Source organism: Cannabis sativa, chromosome X, assembly GCF_029168945.1.
Source record: "Cannabis sativa cultivar Pink pepper isolate KNU-18-1 chromosome X, ASM2916894v1, whole genome shotgun sequence".
Lineage (NCBI taxonomy): Eukaryota > Viridiplantae > Streptophyta > Magnoliopsida > Rosales > Cannabaceae > Cannabis > Cannabis sativa.
This window is the reverse complement of record NC_083610.1, coordinates 7,749,125-7,765,808: the sequence shown is the minus strand read 5'-3', so window position 1 is coordinate 7,765,808 and position 16,684 is coordinate 7,749,125. Positions and strand designations below refer to the sequence as shown.

General features: G+C 33.9%; 1 protein-coding gene across 2 annotated transcripts; it reads left to right on the top strand.

Annotated features, from left to right (window-relative positions):
- The first annotated feature begins 592 nt into the window (after positions 1-592).
- On the top strand, positions 593-2,939 carry LOC115703175 (mitochondrial import receptor subunit TOM6 homolog). Of its 2 annotated transcripts, none has more exons than XM_030630695.2 (2): positions 593-882; positions 1,161-1,604. In XM_030630695.2, the coding sequence occupies exon 1, from the start codon at positions 716-718 to the stop codon at positions 878-880; it is 165 nt and encodes a 54-aa protein (XP_030486555.1). In that variant the 5' UTR covers positions 593-715; the 3' UTR covers positions 881-882; positions 1,161-1,604. The 2 variants fall into 2 exon arrangements, with proteins under 2 accessions (XP_030486555.1, XP_030486554.1); XM_030630694.2 differs by lacking the exon at positions 1,161-1,604 and adding an exon at positions 2,648-2,939 and having other exon boundaries at positions 599-882.
- Positions 2,940-16,684: the final 13,745 nt, after the last annotated feature.

The following is a 16,684-nucleotide window of genomic DNA, read 5'->3' as shown; positions in this document are numbered from 1 at the left end:
GTTTGGGTTTCTAAAGTGGTTGCAGAGCTAGTTGCAATAGGAGTTTCTATATGATTTTTTGTTGCAATTTAGGTTGCAGCTCTAGTTGCAATAGGGATTTCTAAGTAGAATATTGTAAAAAATGCAAAACAAACTAGTTTAAAGTGTAAAAATGAAAAAGTCCCCCCAAAAAAATATAAATAACACATTTTAAAAAAAGAAGAGTAATTTGCGGCATAAATACCTAAGTTTAACTCTTAGTTGTAAATAAATACTTAAGTTTAATTTTTGGCGGTAATAATACCTAAGTTATAATTTTGGAACTTTTGTAGGTACCCAACTGTTAATTGTTAAGTAAATTGCCACGTGATAATTCCTAATTGGTCCAAGTCATTAAATTTTTATTTTTTAAAAAAAAATTAATTAAAATATACCAATAAAAAAATAACAAGTGGATAATGAAATAATATTTTAACTTACCTACAGAGTTACACAAATATAACTTAGTATTATTACCGCAAAAAATTAAATCTAGGTATTTATTTACAATTGTAGTTAAACTTAGGTTACTCAAAAAAAAAAAAAAAAAATAAATAAATAAATAACACGCGCCTGGCCAGCGAAACCCTACTAAAAGCCCTAAACCCATTGTTTCGTTTCACTGACTCCGTTGAGAAACTCGCCCCAAAGCTTCAATTTGCCGATTCCGTTGAGAGAAAAAGAGAGCAAAGCAACGATGTTTCCTGGAATGTTTATGAGAAAGCCTGATAAGGCTGTGGCTCTGAAGCAACTTAAGACGCACGTCCTCATGTTCGGATCATGGGTCGCCGTCATCCGAGTTACCCCTTACATTCTTCACTACCTCTACGGTGAAAAGGATGAGCTCACACTCGAAATTTGAAGGTGATTTTTTTTAGTCTTTTATCAATATGTTCCTCTTAATTTCTCAATTGAATTTATTTTTATTGTTATGATGAATTGAGATTATTCTGTGAAGTGGCTGTTTCGCCATTAGTGGTTGATGACTATGTTTTCATTGTAGGCCTCTTGATTCAATAATTTATTGATAGATAGAAATATGATTGAGTGCTTTTTTAATTCATGATTTTGGGAATAAGAGGATATCGAATTTTGGTTTGTTTGGCATGAATAATCATAAAATCTCATTCAATGGTTGGCAGCTGCTAAGAAGTCATCCTAGTGTGCCTGTTGATGCAATAACAGCCAAGCTTTGAAACATCATTATTTTAATTTAATAGGCGACTTGGGTCGGTATCATTGTCAATTAAAAAGATCAAAGGGTAATTTGCAATCTTATCCTGGACATGGTCGAATTTCTGGGATTTTCGGGGGAAAAGATATTTTTTTTATTGTAAATTTTAGCACAAAACGATTAGTGACACAAGTTGTAACTTGTTCAGATCTAACATTTAGATTCCATTCTCAAAGATGTTCAATTTTACTAATGTAAGTTAAGAAGGGATAAAGTTGCTGTGGTTGATGGGAGAAAATGTTTTAAGGTTTTAAAATTTGCAGGATTATGGTGTAAATTTAACTAGTTTGCTTGTTACTGTATAAACGGTATGTATACTTTAATATTTTAATCATTAGCTTTTCCTTTCAAATGTCATGATTGAATTATCATGGTAGAACGATGGAAGTTCTACGCTCATCTGCAGAGCTATAGTAATTATTTTGTAGTTTGGCGGGTGGATATGGGTACCCTGATCCCTTTTGAAACATTTTTGATGATTAAGCTCCAGGAAAGAAGAATGAGTTATTGAAATAACGTAGTGATAACTATCTTTTGCTAGTGTTCACACTATTGGTTTCCATATCACTAGTAGCTGTGTGATGTATCTACATATTTCATTACTTCTTAATGCTTTTAAGGTTATACTGGAACTTTAGTTATGAGTTCAAGTACTAAGCAGGTTCCAGTGTTACTTTCTTTATTGAGAGTTAAAAAAATATATTTGTTTTGGTGACTTAGGTTTTCAAGGATACATGTTTTATAGAATTTTTAAAATAGGTGTAAATTTGATTAGCTTTCTATAGAAAATGTAGAACTGCAGCCGTGTGATGCTGCTTCTGTAAGATCTGAGTATAAATTAATGCTGAATAAGCTGATTGAGTATAAATCTTAGGTACAAGGGACAGAAGATAGGGAGGAGGGACGAGATGACTCTAGTCTTATTGTTGGTAGGAGAGGATTGAGAGACCTTCCCTTAAAAATGGTGATATTTGACGATCCGTTTTTGTGACATTTATAGGATGCCAATATTTTTTTTTAGGGAATTACCCCATATACTATTTTTTTAACTTTTTTTTTTCAAATTTACTGTTTGGGTTTCTAAAGTGGTTTCTATGTGAGTTGCTATACGATTTTTTGTTGCAATTCAGTTTGCAGCCCTAGTTGCAATAGGGGTTTCTATGTAGAATTCTGTAAAAATGCAAAAAAACTGTTTTCAAGTGTAAAGTGGAAAATAGGATGCCAATATTGTTATTATGTTTTATAAAAACAATTTCAATACGACACATAAGAATTCATATTCAAATATTTACTCATACATAGCCAATAAAAATAGTAAGTTGCGTTTGAGTTGTCAGCAACTGTTAGTAGCATTAATTTGCTAACAAAATTTCTTATCTGTTTTTGGTGGTGCAGTGCTTTCATTAGGAGAGGGAGAGGAATGGCTTTGCATTGGAGAACTCAGTGAATTATTAATTTCTTTCTCCCATTTTACATTTATTAGAACCATTACAAGTCCAACATTGTCAATTCTAGAGGTCATTTTTTTCTGGGTCTGTTTTTTGACTAATAGATTAGCTTTTGGATTTTATGTGTAAGTTCTTTCTTTCTTTTTTTTGTTTAATCTTTGATGTCATAAGACAACTGAGTTCTAAATGTGAGGATAAAGTACTGTGTTTATTAATTAAATATCCATGAAAGTTTCAAACCTTTTTTTTTTTTATTTATTTATTTATTAGTTTTTTTACCAAGAAGAAAAAGTTAAACTAGGGGTGTTCATCCGATCCAATCCGTACCTTTTTGGTCAAACAACATCCAATCTGCACTAAGTGCGGATTTCATATTTTGGATCCAATCCGATCTGTATAATAGTTTAAATCCGATCCAATCCAATCCGCAATAGTGCGGATTGGATCGGTTATTTTTTTAATAATAAATTATTTAATATTTCATAGAAAAAAAATTAAAAAAAGACTATTGTTTCTTAATCTCCAATAATAATCTATTTCCATCTCCATTTATACATAAATCAAACCCATATACATATATGTCAATATACTAGGTGATTGTTACGTGCCAAGACGTAGTGTTAGTTTTATTTAATATTTTAGTTTTTTATTTGAATTAATAATTAAAATAGTATAATTATTTGAACGATTTGTTTTATAAAAATAAAATATGTGTCAGTATATTTAGTAAGTAAAATATAGTTGTGTTATAATAATGTATGTTATTAATAGTAAAATGTACATTAATCTTCTAATTGAAAAAAGTTCTATTATCTCATTTCATATCTAATAATAGCTACACAACTATATATTTATAGACTTTCACATTCTTTGCAAATTATTAATAAGCACCAATAATATTTTCATATTCTAATATTTTTCAACCTTCTCCTCTTGGTGGTAAAATTAAAAATAAAACTAAAAATAAGCACAAACATATAAGGTAAATACTAATTACAACCCATTTTATCTTTTTCTTTTTATTATTTTTTTAAGCCCAAGCCCAAAAATCTCTAACCCAACACAATCAATCTTCTTTTATATTATCTTTTCTAAATATTTTATCTATATTTTTCTTTTTTAAAAAATAAATAAAAAAATTATTAATATTCTTAGGTTTGTTAGAGAGATATGTGGCTAAGATGATTTTTTTAATTTAAAAAGAGATTATTAATATTTAAAAGATTGTTTATTTAAAAGATTGTTTAATTTTTTGGGTTTAATTATTGGGTTTATTTTTTAACGGGGATCAAACCTAATCGTTAAATTTAACAGAATATTCTTTTATTTTTAAGTATATTCTGTTAAACCAAGAATGTTAAACCAAGAAATGCCGTTAGATAGGCACTTTTAATATATAAAGATAATTTACACTAAAATATATATGTATTTATTATTAAAATAAATAAGTTAGTATATATGTTTAAATTTGTGTGTATGTGTCTATGTGAATAGAATAATTTTTCTAGTGTTTTTTATTATAAAACAAATAAAATACACTAACTCAATATATTACTAAAAAAGATTAATAAATTAGAAGTTTGTGTTTTTTTTTAATATTACTAGAAAATTAATATATATTATATATTATATTTTTTAAAAAATATATATAATTAAGTGCGGATTGGATTGGATCGGTTACTTTTTGAGGTCAAACAACATCCAATCCGCACAAGTGCGGATTTTAGATTTTTCAATCCAATCCAATCCGCGCAAGTGCAGATATCCGCATTTTGCGGATTGGATTGGATTGGATCGTGCGGATTGGATTGGATCGGATACTTAGTGAACACCCCTAAGTTAAACCAAACCTTTCACAAACTACACAAAACTCTCACCAAAACACCCTCCAATAGAAGATTAAACAACTTAGAAACTGTGGTTAATAATCTCTTTTCTATTTATTTACAAATCAGTATGGGTAAATACACTGCAAACCATCCATCATAGTAGACAGTAGCAGCTAGCAGAGCATTGACAACACCAGCTAGTAAACTTGTTATTCGGTTTGACATCCAAGCTTTTAAGCTCAAAAAGTTCAAAGGCCAAGCTATGAATCCCAACCAACTAAAAATTCAACTCACTTCGCTGAGAGAAGGCAGTCAAAAAATAAGAGTGTTTGTGGCTCTCCTCTAGCCATGCACAAGTAGGACACTACACAGTTTCAACTTTCAAGAGGCAAGTTGAATTTGCAAAGTTACAAAAGGCAAGTTGAATCTGCAAAGTTACATAGGCACACATGGACCCAAAACCCTGCAAATAATGACCCACACGAACCCAAATCCCTACAAACATCAATTGATGTGGCCCCAAACCATCACGAACCTAAATCCCTGCGAATCTAAACCATCGACCATCGAGAACCCAAATCCTCGCGAATCCAAATCATCAATAACTAGACCTTCACAAACTTAGACCCCCAGATTTTGCTTCAAGTGCTTACTCATTTCTTCTAAGCTCATTCAATATCTCATATTTGGGGATTTCATGGTTTGTGTGCCAAATTTGGTGTGGAGCTTTGAATTTCCTTTTGTTATTTTGTTCTTTTTTTTTTAATTAAAACTCACTATGGAGTTTAGGGTTGGGATGGCGAGGACATGTGTTAGATTAATCAATGAGAAAATTACATTGTATACCCACTTTACTTTACTTATTTTAATTTTTACCTTTATTTCTATATTCTTTAAGATATACCCACTTTTATAGATGATGTCCTCATTATACCCATTAGATTAATATAAATTATGTGCTAGACTTAAGTGGAGAGTAAGGATATATTGGGCAATCTACTCACAAAAGTGGGTACTTTTTAATGAAATATAATATGAGGGTATTTTTTTATTAATGAATGCAAAAAGGAGATATTCCTCAACTTATCCCTTAATCAATGATTAAGTGGTCTATAAGGGCTCATCTGGTATGTCGTATTGTATAGTATTAGTATTATTTAATATAATAATATGTTTGGTATTGACTTGTATTAATATATTGTGTAAAGTTATATATTTTCAATAAACTCAACCCAAACACCTATTACGAGTCCGGGTCCCGGGTCCCTGTCATGAGTATAGGTCCCGGGATCCGGGTCCAGGTCTAGGTCCCGGGTCGGGTCTTAGGTGCTGGGTCCAGGTGCCGGGTCCGGTCCCGAGTCTGTTCCCTTGTTTGGGTCTAGGTCTTGGGGCCAGGTCCGGATATCGAGTCAAAGATTGGGGTTGACCCAGGATCCTTTGTAAATATTATAATACAAGCTAACACAGACCAATTGTTATGTATTACATAATACAACTTACACTGTATTAAAAATTTTGGTCGTAATAATTTATACATTACTTTATCCAAGCATAGTATTATTTATTGTTTAATACAATACAACCCTTATACAACCTACCAAACGAGCCCTAAGTGTATAAAATCGAAAACATTAAGTATTTATGCTGTAAATAATTCTAAGAAAAATATGGGGAAATAATTTAGGGTAATTAATTATCTTTTTATGCTGTAAAGAGAAACACTTATCACTCTTCAACAAGGTGATGATTCTGTTAGTTCATACTTTTCAAAACTTGAATGTATGTGGGATGAAATTCAGGAATTAAGACCACAGATTCCTTGTACTTTTGCTGCCTCTGTTGATAATTTGGCTTTCCTAAATTAAGAACAGGTTCTCCAATTTCTCACAGGGTTAAATGAATCTTATTTTCCTGTTCGAGCACAAATCCTTCTTATTGATTTGTTTCCATCTTTGTCCAAAATTTTCTCCATGGTTGTCCATGAAGAAAGACAAAGAAAACTCAAAAATCCTCAACTCCCACTTTTGGCTTCTATCCAAGATTCCAGTCAATAACTTGCTGTTCTTGCTCAGAATCCATCAGCTTCTGCAATATCTACCGATCCTCGTCCCAATAAAAAGATAAGGCCCTATTGCTCTAATTGTCACAAAGCAGGTCATTTAAAAGAAAAATGCTACTTCTTGATTGGCTTTCCCCTGGTTATGGAGACAAGAAGAAAACTGACCAACCTTCAGTCCATAATGCCTCTACTTCTGTCGATCAATATGGTGTTCTTGCCAATCTTACAAGCAAAAAGATATACAGGCCATTATTTCTCTCCTAACAAAGAAGTTGCAGCCAACTCCTACTGCTACATATGCATCTAAACCCTTCGCATCTCATATCTCTGGTAAATATTCTAATAACCACTTATGGATTGTTGATAGTGGTGCTTCACACCACATATGTTGTGATTTTTCTCTCTTTTCTAATGTGCATAAGAATACTATAGCCAATACTATTACTCTTCCAAATGGTTCCACTATTAGAGTACATAACTCATGTGACATCCAACTTTCAAAGGATCTTTTCATATTCAATGTACTCTATGCTCCTACCTTCCAATTTAATCTTTTTAGTATTTCTAGCTTCTTCACTAATATCTCTAACAGTATTCTTTTCAACACTAATTCTTGCATATTACAGGGTACACAAAACAAGAGGATTGGGACTGCTAAATGGATTGACAACTTATACTTCTTAATGCAGTCTGTCAATTCTCCCAGATCTTCATTTTCTTATAATCAATACAATAACTCTTGTAACAGTGTCCATTCACGACACTCTAGAATTGGACACCCTTTCATGTCCATAACGAAATTGCTTAATAAATAATTACATTTTGAACATGTTGATGTTTCCCCATGTTCTATATGTCATTTAGCTAAACAAAGAAGATTACCCTTTCATTCTCAAAATAACATTGCTAAATCTTGCTTTGATTTAATTTATCTTGACATATGGGTCCATTCCATGTTCAAAGCATTGAAGGTTATAGATATTTTTTAACTATTGTGGATGACCACAACAAACGTACTTGGGTTTACATGTTACAATCAAAATCTAATGTGCAACATTTAATTCCACAGCTCTATAACCATGCCTTCACTCAATTCTCTAAAAACATAAAATCTATCAGGTGTGATAATGCAAAGGAACTTAATATCAAATCCTTTTATGTTCAAAAAGGCATTCAAGTGTATAATTCATGTGTTGAGAGACCTTAACAAAATTCATTTGTTGAGAGAAAACATCAACACATTTTAAATGTGGCCCGAGCTTTGGCTTTTCAATCATCTATAGCCTTGGCATATTGGCCACATCTGATACACACTGCTAATTATTTGATAAATCACACACCTACCCGCTTGTTACAACATTTAACACCCTACCAATTGCTGCATAATGAACCACCAACATATGGCCATTTAAGGAATTTTGGCTTCCTAGCTTATGCTTCATCCATAGCAAGCACTAGCCACAAATTCTCTCCCCGAGCACACGCATGCATATTCATTGGTTATCCCAATGGCATGAAAGCATACACACTTCTCGACCTTGCCACCAATAAAATTTTTCACTCTCGAGATGTTGTGTTCTATGAGCAGATTTTTCCTTTAAAAGGGTCTCTCAACACTAAGCTTTTGGATCTATTACGTCCTGCTCAATGCAACAAAACTCCAACACAATCTGTCACCACTTCCACATCTGTATCAAACCCTGTTGATCCTATACATCAACCATCATTAGCACCTGCTGTACCTACACCAGGAAAAGCATCTGTTGAATTCACACCAGCAACTGCATCTGCTGATTTATTACCAATAAAGGCATCTGCTGATTTAACACCAGCACCTGCCTATGCTGATCCAATACCAGCAAATGCACCTGCTGTTAATCCACCAACACAAGCCCCTGATGCACCTTCTAAAGTACTACAACACCATTCAATCACCAAAGCAGGTCGAATAACATCTACACCTGCTCATCTAAAAGACTACATTTGTCAGTCTTCAACTGATCATCCCTTGGTTAGATACCTCAGTTATGATAGATTGAGTGTTGCATTTAGAAATGCCATATTGCATGCATATACTGAGTTCAAACCTACTACATTCAAATAGGCATCTAAATTCATTCAATGGTTTAAAGCCATGGCAAGAAAAATAAAACCTGGTCTGTTGTTTCATTACCACCAGGTAGCCAACCAATTGGTAACAAATGGGTCTATAAAATAAAGTATAATGAACAAGGTGAAGTTGAAAGATACAAGGCACGCCTAGTTGCTAAAAGATATTCACAACAATAGGGCATTGATTACACTGAAACCTTTGCCCCTTTTGTAAAATTCAATACCCTTAAACTTTTCTTAGCTTTGACTGCCATCAACAACTGGACACTTCATCAAATGGACATAGATAATGCCTTTTTATATGGGGACCTTCATGAAAAAGTCTACATAACACTTCCCAAAGGTTATGTTCATGAGGGGGAGCTGCCTCCCAACCCTGTTTGTCTCTTACATAAGAGCCTTTATGGCCTTAAGCAAGCCTCTTGACAGTGGTTTTCCAAAATAAGCAATACCTTGATTGAGCATGGTTTTCACCAATGTGCTTATGATCATTCTCTATTCATAAAAAAAAAAACTAACACCAGCTTCCTTGCCTTGTTAGTCTATGTCGATGACATAGTCATTGCAAGCACAAATGATTCAGAGGCAACAAATTTTAAAGCCTTTCTCAGCTTTCATTTTCAGCTAAAAGACCTTGGCCATTTGAGGTTGTCTCTTGGTCTCTAAATTTCTAGATCCATAGCAGGGATCTCTGTTTCTCAGAGACCTTTCACTCTGCAACTCCTCAATGAAACAGGCTTCCTCGGCTCAAAGGCTGTCTCCACACCAATGGATGACAATCTCTTTCTTAGTAAAGATGTTGGTCATCCTGTCAACGATGCCACTTTCTATCGCAGCCTCATTGAAAAGCTTTTGTTTTTAACCATCACACGTCCTGATATTGCTTATGCCGTCAATAGACTAAGCCAGTACATAAGTTACCCTCGACAATCACATCTCAAAGCCGCTTATTGAATTGTCCAATATCTCAAAGGCACTCCTGGCAAGGGACTAATGTTTCACTCCAACATCCTGCCTTAACTTCCAGCAGATCGACTATTCCACCTCCAAGCCTTCTCGGATGAAGATTGGGGTACCTGCCCTGATACACGACGGTCCATCACTAGTTTCTGCATATTTCTAGGCCACTCTCATTTCAATCCACTATTTCCAAGTCATCTGCTGAAGCTGAATACCGGTCCCTTACAAACACAACTTGTGAAATTCTCTGGCTTCACAACATCGTAACTGACTTTGGCATCTCTTCATCACAACCAACAAAAATTCACCGTGACAATCAAGCTGCAATACATATCGCTGAGAATGCAGTCCTCCATAAGCGCACCAAACACGTTGACATCGACTGTCATATAGTTCGAGAACAAATCAACAAAAAACAAAATCAAACTATCCTATGTCCCTTCTTGGCATAACATTGCATATGTCATGACCAAGGCTCTCTTCTCCACTCAATTCAAGTCTTTGTTGTCCAAGATGAGTGTCTCCAACCTCTATACTCCATCTTGAGGGGGAGTCTTAGACGTAGTCATTTATTGGTTGTTATTAGTTAAGCCTTGTTAGTTAGTTACATTCATAACTGTTTCGGTTATGTTCTGTTATTTTACAACAGCTTATTTTCCTCTTGTATAAATACTGACTTTTCATTAATAAAGATTAAAGATTCTACTTTCACTAATAGTTATTAGAGCAGCTCTAACACATGAAATATGTGGGTTGCTTATATCAAGTGGTAATTACTTTAAAGAATAGCTATTATATTGGAGAAATTTTAGTGGACATACTATTACTATACATTAGCAATGGTAATATTCCTCACTTTTTAAATTTTAAAAAAATTAAAATTAAAATTGAAATAAAAAGAAGTAAGAATTTAAAATAAGTATATATTAAAAAATAGTGTGTGGGACCTTAAAAGTTGTTTAGTATTAAATTATTTTTTGTGAATAAGATTTAAAAAAAAAAATTATATTTTAAGATGTTCTATAATAATATTAACTATTATTTGCATTGGAAATGCTATTAGGGACCCGTACTAACGTTTAAGAAAGAAATGGACAACACTCTTGATTAAGCCAAGTAATTGTCTCATAGAAGCAAACAAAAATAATTCTAAGAATAGGAATTGGTTCTTCTACGTCATTCTTTCTTGTAAGAATGGATAAATGCTGAAGAGTTATTCTTTATCATATATCTTTTTCTTTCCTATATCAATTTATGTAGGGTCCAAATTAATAATTCATCAATTTACTTACTATTTATATATTTATATATATGTATATAAAAATACTTTATACATGATACTTATCTACATGATAATGTTATTTGAGTTGTTTCTTAAAGCAATAGTTTGATCGTATTATCGATGTGCACGTAAAAAGTGAAAGAAATTCCGCAAGAGATTGCATTTAAAATAGAGAAACGAGCACTATATAACGCCAATCTATTTCATGATTCAGAATATTTTAACATAATCGATCGAATCAAGTAATGTGCTTTAAATATAGGCATGCTAATATTTGTTCTCCTACGTAATATTCGTAATTTCCCCGTTCGTAATGCATGGTTCGAGTAATATATAATCTTTTTTTTTTTTTTTGAGGATAAGTAGTATATAATCTTGATTCCTTGCTTTATTGACATTAATTTAAATGCCTTATTACTATCACGAAAAAGAAATGAAAGCATTTTATTGATCTGTATTGACTGAATGAATTGTGACAGAGGGATTACAGGACTATATATATAGTATATAGACAACTAACACTTACAACTAACCAAACACTAAACCAGCAAAGTTAGTTAGAGAGACTAACCGACTCTACTGACATAAAACAGAAAAGGAAAGAAACAAGTTACAGTATTAGCGGTATTAACTAACAGACAGATAACAAGAATATAAATCCTAATACCCCTCAAGATGGAGCATATGTATATCATAGATGGACATCTTGGAGATATGACTTGTGAGAATGTTGGAGGACAAAGGCTTTGTAAAAGCGTCTGCTAATTGAAGAGATCCCGAAATAGGAACTAGTCGAATGGTTGAATTTTTGATCTTCTCTCGAACAAAATGGCAGTCCAATTCGATATGTTTGGTTCGTTCGTGAAATGTTGGGTTGTTAGCGATGTGGGTTGCCGACTGATTGTCGCAATAAATGAATGCTGGATGAGGCTGTGGAATTTGGAAGTCAATTAAAAGATATTGTAACCAGGTGACTTCACTTGTGGTAGCAGCTAAAGCACGGCACTCTGCTTCAGCAGAGCTCTTTGATATTGTGGGCTGCTTCTTGGTTTTCCACGAGATGAGACTATCTCCAAGGAAAACACAGTAACCGGTTGTGGAGCGACGAGTAACAGGGCATGAGGCCCAGTCAGAATCGGAGAAGCCACGAAGAGTTAAAGCTGATGCCGAGGAGTAAAGAAGTCATTGGCCTGGTTTTCCTTTGAGGTATCTAAGTAAATGATGTGTGGCTTGTAAATGGGGCGTCCTTGGTGTTGCCATAAACTGTCTGAGACAATTCACGGCAAAAGTGATGTTTGGTCTCGAGAAGGTGAGATATAGCAGCTTGCCAATTAATTGACGATAGTGAGATGGATTGGCAAGAGGTTCACTAATTTCATTGTCGAGTCTGATCTTGGGGTGCATGGGAGTCTTGGTAGGTTGCTGCCTACATATCCTGTGTCTTCGAGTAGCTGAAGAGTATACTTGCCTTGGGAGATGAACAATCCTTGTTTAGCACGAGCAACCTCGAAGCTGAGGAAATATTTCAGATGTCCAAGAGTTTTAAGCTTGAACTTCTTGTGCAGAGAGTCTTGTAGTTGGTGAAGAAGTGAAAGATTTGGTCCAGTGATGATGATATCATCAACGTAAACAAGGAGGGCAATGAATGTGTCCTTGGCTCCCTTTGTGAACAAGGTGTAGTCGGCCTGCGATTGCTTGAAACCTTCATCGAGTAATGCATCAGAAAGCTTCTTGTACCACTGTCTCGAGGACTGTTTGAGACCATAAATTGATTTGTGTAATTTGCAAACGAGAGTGGTATCTGCATTAGAAGAAGAGGGCAGTGTTAGTCCTTTAGGAAGAGTCATATAAACCTCTTCATTGAGGTCAACGTTTAAGAATGCGTTGTCAACATCGAGTTGTAGGATGGGCCATTGTTTGATGGTGGATATGGCTAGAAGAAGTTTAAGTGTAACCATTTTGGCTACAGGTGAGAATGTGTCAAAAAAATCAAGTCCTTCTTGTTGTGTGTAACCTTGCGCAACAAGTCTAGCTTTTAGTCTTTCCACACTTCCATCACTGTTGAATTTTATTTTGTATACCCATCGACACCCAATAGCGCGTTTGTTTGGAGGCAAAGGTACAACACTCCACGTTTTGTTCCCAATGAGGGCCTTTAACTCATGGTTCATAGCATGGACCCATTGTTCGAATTGAACAGCTTCTTGATATGTTTGAGGTTCCCTCATGGTGGCAACTGCAAAGATAAAAGCTTCGTAAGGATCAGATATATTAGAATAGGAAATAAAATTGGAAAGATTGTGAGGTGTGGATGAGTTATGCTGAATTGAAGAATAACACTCAAAGTCTCTGAGATAAGAAGGAGTTTTAGTGACTTGGGTTGATCTTCTTGGAGGATTAGAAGTAGCAGCAAGTGTTGGTGATCTAGGATCTAGTGTTGAAGTTCTGGAATCTAGTGTGTTGTCTGGTATATTTGTTTCAACATATGTGGCAGAGTCCCTTGATTCGTCCTCTGTATGTTCCTGAGGTAAAGAGGTAGAAATATTGTGTTCTGTTGGATAATCACAGATAGGAGTGTTATGAATCATAGCATTAGGAATAACAGTATTAGAGAAAGGATCAAAGTTAGTGTTGTCCATGTTAAGTTTATGAAAAAGAAAAATATTCCCATGAAAAACAACATTTCGAGAGAAAAAATTCATTAGTGTTGATGTCAAACAACTTATATCCTTTAACTCCTTGGGGATATCCCATGAAAACGCATGTTCTTGCACGAGGAGAGAATTTGGTTCTGTGTGCAGAGAGAGTTGATGCAAAGGCAAGGCATCCTATAGTTCTGAGATGTTCATAATTCGGCTGTTTGTTGAAAAGACATTCAAAAGGAGTTTTATTTTTAAGCAAGGGAGTAGGAGTCTGATTGATTAAAAATGTTGTAGCCGTGACACATTCACTCCAGAATTCGATTGGAAATTTTGCCTGAAAGAACAAAGCTCAAGCCACATTGAGCAAATGCTGATGCTTTCTTTCAGCAACAGCATCTTGCTCAGGTGTCTCCACACAAGTAAAATCGTTCATTATCCCATGTTTAGCAAACAAATCTTTGAAAACTAATTCAGGTGCATTATCAGACCTGAAAGTTTTAAAAATACAGTTAAATTGCGTTTGAACATAGGATAGAAACTGTGGAATTATGTTGTTAGCATCAGACTTGTGCTGCATTAAATAAACCAAAGTAAACTGTGAGTGGTCATCCACAAGAGTGAGAAAATATTTGTGATTAGTGTGTGAGGCAATGTGATAAGGTCCCCATACATCACAATGAATGAGATCAAAGATACAATTAGATCGATTGTTATTATTTTGAAAAGAAAGTTTCTTGTGCTTAGCAATTGGACAAATATAGCATGGTTTATTTTTATGTAAAACAGAAGTGTTACAATGTAAAGTTTCTTTGAGAAGATCTAATCTTTTATGAGATAAGTGTCCCAGTCGAGAGTGCCAAGTTTCAGCTGAAATGGATAGGATTTGGGAAGGATCTGGTGCTTCATCAAGGATATAGAGATCATTGATATTGCTACCTTTTCCAATCATCCTCCGGTTGGCTTTGTCCTGGATAGAAAAACTATCAGATTCCAAAATAATAGAGACAACAATATCTTTTGTCATATAGCTTGTGGAAATGATATTGTATTTGAAGTTTGGTGCATAAAGAACATTAGTGAGAATGATTTTGTTATTTAGAATGACAGTGCCACTTTGATTAACATAAAAACAGTTACCATTAGGCAAGATGAGTTTGGTAGCAAGTATCTTACGTATACTTTGGAAAAGTTTCATATTGGAACAAATATGTCTTGTTGCTCTAGAATTCATAATCCAAGAATTATGTAAAATAGATTGAGTATTGTGGGATAGTAAGATACCTGTATTACCAGATGAGGTAGATGGTTCAGAATTATATATACCATTTTGCTGTGAAGCAAGCAAATTGAGTAGTTGTTGATATTGAGTCGTGGTCAATTGTGGGAGGAGAGCCTGAGTTTCTTGTTGGTTGCTGCTACTGTCATCCATAGTTTGTATTTGATTTGCACTGGCCTCTTTAGATTTGTTCTTGTTGAAACCAGGAGGATATCCATGAATTTTGTAGCACCTTTCGATAGTGTGTTTTCATCAAAGTAGACTCATTTAAGACTCAAATTACGTTGATCATGTTTTTCAAGGCTCTGTGGCTGATCACGTTTTTCAAGGCAAATGGAAACTTTCCTTTTAATTTTTTTTTCCTTTTTTTATGTCTTTGTTATTTGGAGAGTCTTCATTAGGGGGAAAATTTGTCTTTGCTTTTCATTGTTTTAGTTTCTTTTTTTTTTTTTTTTTTTTTTTTTTTTTTTTTTATCTTGGTTGTAAGTTGGCTATTTAAAGCCTTGTAAACACTTTGGAAAAGCATATTATTTTTTAATAAATTTTTGAGAGGTTTTCTTCTTGAGTTCTTGAAAGAACTATTCGAACATATCAAGCAGTATTCCTTGTGGCGTTCAACCTAACTTATCAAATGGGTTTCCATGACCGTTTGTGGCGTCTTCCTTCATACCAAGGTTCATGCTTAACTAAGCATTGGGTCGCAGTTCCACATCCAAATTTCAAGAATTTTTAGAGGCTGCCATATTTGGTTCAGTTTTCATCACATTTCTTGGTGTGGTTCGTATCATTTGTATCAGAGCTTAGGATCATCGAATTTGGCCTATCTATCTTTTGTGTTTTCTATTCAATTCATGTTCTACAATCTTGTTTAACTTGTGTTCTATATTCCTGTCAATTCGTGTTTCATCTCTTCTGTTTTTTCTTTGTGAAATCCAAAACTGTTAGAACCACATTTTGATAATTTTCTTGTGTCGAAAATCGTGTCTTTGATGTCATCAGTTTCCCTTATTTTTTTTTCTGTTCTTCTTAAAAAAGAATCTAAAATTTAACAAAAAAATTCAAAAATTCAAAATTCAAAATTCTAGAGCCATAATTTGATTTTAGGCTGATTTCTTGTTTCCAAATTTTTCTTTGTCATTAGTTTCCTTTTTGCTTATTGAAATTTGAAAATTCAAAAAGAAAAACTCCGATTTGTATTGTTGAATTCTTTGTTTCCCTATTTGTGCCACAAATCTGTTTTCTTATTTTTGTTTCTCATTGCTTTCCCAAAATTGTTTGACAAAGCTTGTCTCCTTGTTTAATATCTTCTTTGTGTCATTAGTAAGCGAGAAATTCAAAATTCTAGAAAAAAAAAATGAGTATGGAAACCTCTCTTCAATTTTTTTTTTTTTGTATTTTCTTAGTCTCCATAGTCTAGAGGCTTGTTTACCAAAACCCCACACAAGTGCTCCAAAAATCATCAATTTTTTTTTTTTTTTTTTCAGTTTTTATTGGTTTTCGTTTGGTTTGTTTGGTTAGAATTGCTACTTGAATCCTCTCTTGTGCAGTTTGATTAGTTTTTAAAGAACTTAAACAAGAATACGAGGGGAAAAAGGCAGAGGTGTGAGTTTATTTGAGGGTAAAAGCCATCAAATTTGAGTGAAAATACGAGTGAATTTGAGTGACAAATTATTTTTGAGGGAAACACGTGAGGGAGTGCGGTAAGGTCTTTCTTTATCTGTTCTAACTTTAATTTTGCAGAATTTGATCATGTCAAAAGTTTCAAAAGAAAATATCGGTAATGAAACTACACCACCTATGGTTCCAAATCTACAACTTCAAGCT

Coding starts and splice junctions, on each gene's coding strand:
- LOC115703175 (XM_030630694.2), top strand. CDS start 716: ATGTTTCCTGGAATGTTTATGAGAAAGCCTGATAAGGCTGTGGCTCTG.